This window comes from Mesitornis unicolor, unplaced genomic scaffold (genome assembly GCF_000695765.1).
Source record: "Mesitornis unicolor isolate BGI_N332 unplaced genomic scaffold, ASM69576v1 scaffold28466, whole genome shotgun sequence".
NCBI lineage: Eukaryota > Metazoa > Chordata > Aves > Mesitornithiformes > Mesitornithidae > Mesitornis > Mesitornis unicolor.
Genome location: NW_010189403.1, coordinates 6,566 through 12,071, shown reverse-complemented (window position 1 = coordinate 12,071; position 5,506 = coordinate 6,566). Strand labels below are relative to the sequence as shown.

The 5,506-nt window shown below is 40.2% G+C and overlaps 1 protein-coding gene across 1 annotated transcript; it reads right to left on the bottom strand.

Annotated features, from left to right (window-relative positions):
• Nucleotides 1-1,428: 1,428 nt before the first annotated feature.
• LOC104541901 (formin-like) lies at nucleotides 1,429-5,003 on the bottom strand (the record flags this gene model as incomplete). Its single annotated transcript, XM_010186060.1, has 2 exons — nucleotides 3,612-5,003; nucleotides 1,429-1,546 (listed from the first exon to the last, which is right to left on the bottom strand). Coding segments are annotated over exons 1-2 (1,510 nt in total), but the record flags the coding sequence as incomplete, so codon positions are not given.
• Between the last annotated feature and the right edge of the window lie 503 nt (nucleotides 5,004-5,506).

Sequence of the window (5,506 nt, the reverse complement as noted above, 5' to 3'; positions counted from 1 at the left end):
TTTGCATGGGCTCTAAGCCAGTCTGTCCCTCCTACTCACATTTCAGGAAAGCATGACCTAATTTCTCGAAAAGTAGTAGAATCTAGAGGTTTTTCTAAATTCAGTTTCCTTTCCTTTGTTTATTTCAGCATATGCTTCTGCCACAGATGACTACAGTCATTAGGAGAAAAAATATTTATTCAGGTAAAATCAAATATGGCAAGGATATAGCCTAAATAAGAAGCTAAGAGTAGCAGAAAGAGCCTGCAGCACTCCTTGTCAACAGCTGAATACCTGTCCTGGTCATCTGGTGATACACTCCCACACCTCAGACTGATCAGATCCACTGTAAATTCAATTCTGTCTGTCTTAGAACCCTGTCAAACCCAAGTTTTCTGAATCTTTCAGCAACTTTTACACTTCCAGTATCACGCCCACTTTACAAGAAAGGAAAATTAAGGCAGAGAAAACTGAGGAAAGAGAAAGAATACACTAAACAATACAAAACAGTACATCCACAACTCCTATTCTCTCTCATATACAAGGCCAAAAAGGCAACCACTGGAACTAGAAAGAACCACACAGCATTACCTTGTACAATTTCTCACAGCAAGGCAGTATAAAAGCTTGATTTTTAATTCTACTTAGTCCTTCCTAGGTGGTATTTTCTAAAATCTCCAGGTATGTGAAGAACAGATGGTCTATTGCCTTTCATGTTGATAATTCAGACAATTCCACACCTTATGACTAATTCCAGAGTAACAAGGACTTCCTGGTTTGTATTTAAGAATACAAATTTGAAACAGAGTTGTGGTGACTACAATAATCACTCTTTGCCTTGTAAATATGTACTGTGTTTATCTAAATATAAAAAAATTAAGAAGTATTTTTCTGTGGAAAGCTTATCTGGTAACTAGTTAGCATTGCACTTCAGACATACTCTCATACATTTGTATAGAATAACATACATGGCTAGCTACAAAAATTATGTGAGCATTTATGAGTATTTCTCTGTTTATTCACAAGTTACAATAATGGTATTAATTACTTTTATTCTGCACACTCCCAGAAGAAAATCTGTAGCCAGACTAGAGTCCAGCAGGTCACTGCCCCCACACTTTAAGGCAATGGAAAAGGCAGTCAGGTTTCCCTTTGTTCACTATTCTGTCGCACATTTGAACAGAATCCCATTAGAAATGGATAAACTCATCAAAACAACCACTTCTTTCCTCATAAATTTGTACAGGCAGGCATTTAGATTTCAACACAGATTTAGCAATTTACATTTAAAAACCAGATGCTTAACAAGTAGCAGTAAACAACATATCCAAAACATAAGGTCTGTTCTTCCAGATAAGAAAACACTGTGACTTATCACCATCTCTGTACTAAACAAGATCAAAAATGTCAGAAGCTAATTTCTGCAAGTGCTTCACCTCTTTGTTTTACCTGCTTCTGTGTACTTTAATCCTACTTTTACTTCTTCGTGCTTTGCTTTTGGCGGTGGCCAGACAGTCTGGAGTCTCCCTGGAGTCTTGTCATCTTGCTCTGAGGGACTCAGGTCAGGCTGTTAAAATTACGCAAGAAAAAATTAAAGTCTGCAGCATCAATTCATTCCAAAACAGCAACCGCCATGCTCAGCTCTATGTGTGTACTCCAGAATGGCTATCTGCCTTATTCTACTGAAACAGTGCCCGGTTGGTTGGAAAAGATAAAGAGAAATCAGTGTAGAAAAATAATTTTGAGGAAGAAAATAACATAAATGCATGTGACACACAACGATCTGTTGAAACTGTTCACAGCAGTGTGGAAAGATGCTTACCCTTTGGTGAACTATAGAGGTGGTCAAGAACACCAGGGTTTGTTCCTGTCTTTTTTTTCCAGAGTGAAAAGACCCATCTGTGCTCCTCTTACAAGCAAACATTACTGGGATTCACCTAAGACATCATTTGACAATATAATTTTCTGGAAGGAGATTTAGTTTATGAAATTTCTGCCCCACCCCCAGCAGCTTGCTCAGTCCACGTACCACATAATACCACCACATCAAAGTGCTGCTGCAGCTTAATGAGACTGCAGTCAACTGGAATGCTAAAATAATCCTTTAAATGGGGAAAAGAAAAACCAAACAAAAACTCCACTAAACAAATATTCCTTTAGAGGTTTACTTTTTTTTTTAAAACATCTCTAACATTTCTGTAATCTGATTTACAGCATGCTACTACAAGCAATTGCGTAGACACAACCGCAGCGACAGCAAAACCCTATATGAAGGTGGCCCCACAAACAGCCCACATGAGCAAGGAAAAAGAAAAGGCAAGACCCCTTTCTCTGGCTTTGCCCTCAGAAGATGTACACGTGCACTAGACCAGACGTTAAGCAGACATTTTTTCAAAGCCACTCCTTCTGACTCCCTCCCTCACCGTGGGTGATGACAGCTTCCCAAATCAGTTTGCTGGGAGCCACACAAACACTTACGCCAGCACCGCACAGGGAATGGTGTAAGCAGGAAGAAACAACCCAGGAATGGCAAGGGCACACACCGACTGCAATTGCTGTACACGCCACAGCAAACGAGCACCTCTTCTCTCCTCCCTATGGGTTATTTACTACAAACTGGTATTATCAGTCTACCCAGGTGTCAGTCAAGATTTTAGACACTTTTTAATTTTATGTAAGAATAAAAAAAAAATGAGAGTACACAGCAAATTAACTTAAGGAGCTTCAGGATTATGGTCCAACACTGCAAATTTAATCATTCAGATAACTCCCCCTTTAGCCAATAATAACATTCTTCAGGACTGATTATATCTGCCAAAGATGTAGCTGTAAGAATTTTGTGTTGAGGGAATGCCAACTCAAGGGTTACCCATTCAATTGAAGAGTTCAAATCACACCCAAATTCGTTTATTATTATGGTTCTAGGAAAACTTAGCATAGATTTTTTTACCTTTTCTTAAAAATATTTTAAATAAATATCTAAATGCATAGGAATATTAACCTTGCAAATTATTACATTAAACCATAACTTAAGTAGTCTAATTGGAATCATTAAGTTATACTTGGGTAAGGTTAAATGCTTATCAATATTTGCAAAGCCAGATACAGGTATGTAAATAAGAAAAAAAGTACTTTTAAATTCTATGTCTTGGACAAACTGAGTTGAAAAGCATCCATAACTTCTTGTATCAGCTCTTACAATAGAGTTACTTCTAAAGGTAAAATGAAGTATTACTTCTAAAAAACTCAATGAAAGAAAACAAAGTGAGACTGAGAGACTATTAAGTAATACTACAGTAAATATTTGCAGCACTAAATTGATTTAAAGCCATACTTCACATATGGGCAACTGTTTTGTATTGATCTTTTAAAATCAGAAACTTATTTTTAAGCTACGTGAAAGGCTGCAGCTATCACCAGTTCTCACTAAATTCTGTTACAACTGCAGGTGACCAACAATTTTGAAAAATTAGCCCCAAGATTTCTTCAGTTGGGAACCTAAGATTTGAGATTGCCAAAAGAAGAGGGCAATTTTAACATTTTGACCTTAAGACTCCACCAATAATTTGTAAAGAAATTATTTTTTATCCATCTACTTCCAGACCTTAGGAAGAAAAAGTAATTCAACCTACAGATTTGTCTGATGGTCCATCCCCAGGTTTTGATTTTGACCTTTCAAATACAGCTTTCAAGGACTCTTTTTCATTTCTCATTTTGCGTTTTAGTGCTTCCAGCTCTGAAGTATTTGCAGTTGTTTCTTTTTTGGGAGGCCGTGTGAATAAAGCTTTAAAAACGTCCAGTGCAGATTCAGCAGGGCTTGATTTTATTTCCTCAGAGGGAAATCGTGGTTCTGTTTTGCCGGAGGCTTTGTTCTCTTGAGCTTCATCGCTGTCCTCGGTCTCCCCAGATCCCTCACCAGAGTCTTCGGTTCTATCTTCATTCTTGGAAACGTCTATGTTTAACAAGTGCGAGAGTTGTTCCAGGAAAGTAGGACTTGCTTTAGGTTCAGCTGGTTTCTTTTTAGTGGTCAAGCCTGATGTAATACTGGATTTCTTAACAGGCTGTCGTAACTTAAGCAGAGCTAAATCATTCTCCCTTAGTTTAATTTCTGTAACAGTTTCCCCATCTTCTGCGGTTAGTCCCTTTTTCCTTACACGTAGTCCACTGAAGAAAGCGGGCAGCTGGAACGTCTTTTCAGCCAGTGCTGTTTTTTGGAGTGATGTATTATCAGCTGAAGGTCTTTGTTCTTCATCTAGAAGTTCTTGAGGGCATTCCCCTGCGGCAAGCAAGCAACTGAACTGCTCATCCATTAACATTTTGTCCTTCCCATTGGAGTCATTCTCCAGAATACCATCCAGCTCTTTTGGGAGCTGCTTAGAAATTGGTGGGTGTAACTCAATGTCATCTGTACTCACAGTGTCATCACTGCTGCTCTGCCCTTCTGATTCTGACTCTTCCTTATTTTGATTGTTATCATCCACCGTCTCAGCAGACAAAGCAGCATTATTTAGCCCAGATTTGCTTGTATTGTTTTCATCCGTGTCTAGGTCCTTACTCTCCGCATCTGATTCTGTATCACTTGTTGTATGAACCAAAGTACCTTGTACAAGAATAGCATCCTTGTCATCATTGTCAGATCCAGACAAAGAAGTCCGTAGAAACCTTAAATGGTGAAGAATTAATTCATTTTGTTCAGCTAACTCCAGTTCCAGGTCAGTTTGCCTGCCAGACATTGGATCAGCTTGGCCACTGGTACTATTCACGCCGTGCTGGTTTTCTGAGTCGTCATTATAATCATTATCATTCCTCTCATGCCAGGTGTTACCATGAATATTTACATTGGTGTGCAAAGGTTGAAATGCTTTAAGTACTGTTTCTTCTTTGGAAGCTGCAGATTCAAATTTGGTTGTAAATCCAAAAAACGTTTTCACAGAAAAGGTAGTGAAAAGATCAGGTTCGCTTTCTGCCGTGCTCTCTGGGTCTGAAAGCCCACTAGAATCACACACCACATTTTCTTCTTCCATGTTGCATGAAGCACAGAATAAGTTTGCTTCTGGCAGTGCTACTGACTGCTAAACAAATATTTACCGCAGGCATTCAGACAGGAGACTGACCTCACCCCGGTCCCGCAGCAGGGCCCGCCGGCCTTCCCCAGGCACCCTGCCCCTCCTTCCGCCTCCAGCGCGGCAGCCCAAGGGGCCCACAAGTCTCCAAACCCGACCACGGGAGCAGCCAAAGACCCACCGTAAAAAAAGCACTCAGCAGCGTCGGTAACTTGTTCCTTTACACAAAGGGCTTTTTGTCACAGCAAATATGCCAGCGCACTAATCTCGGCTGAAACTTCACCCAATGGTTACTGCTGGGACTCCTGCAATCCTACTGGCTGCACACAACTTCCTACAAAGCGCTACAAAGTGCGGAGCAGCTACACAAACCAGCCTCCCGACGGCAACTGGGCGCGTTTGCAGTTTGCTACTTCCTTGTCCCGGTGCCTGAGCTGCGAGTGGCTTTCAGCAGAAAATTCCCG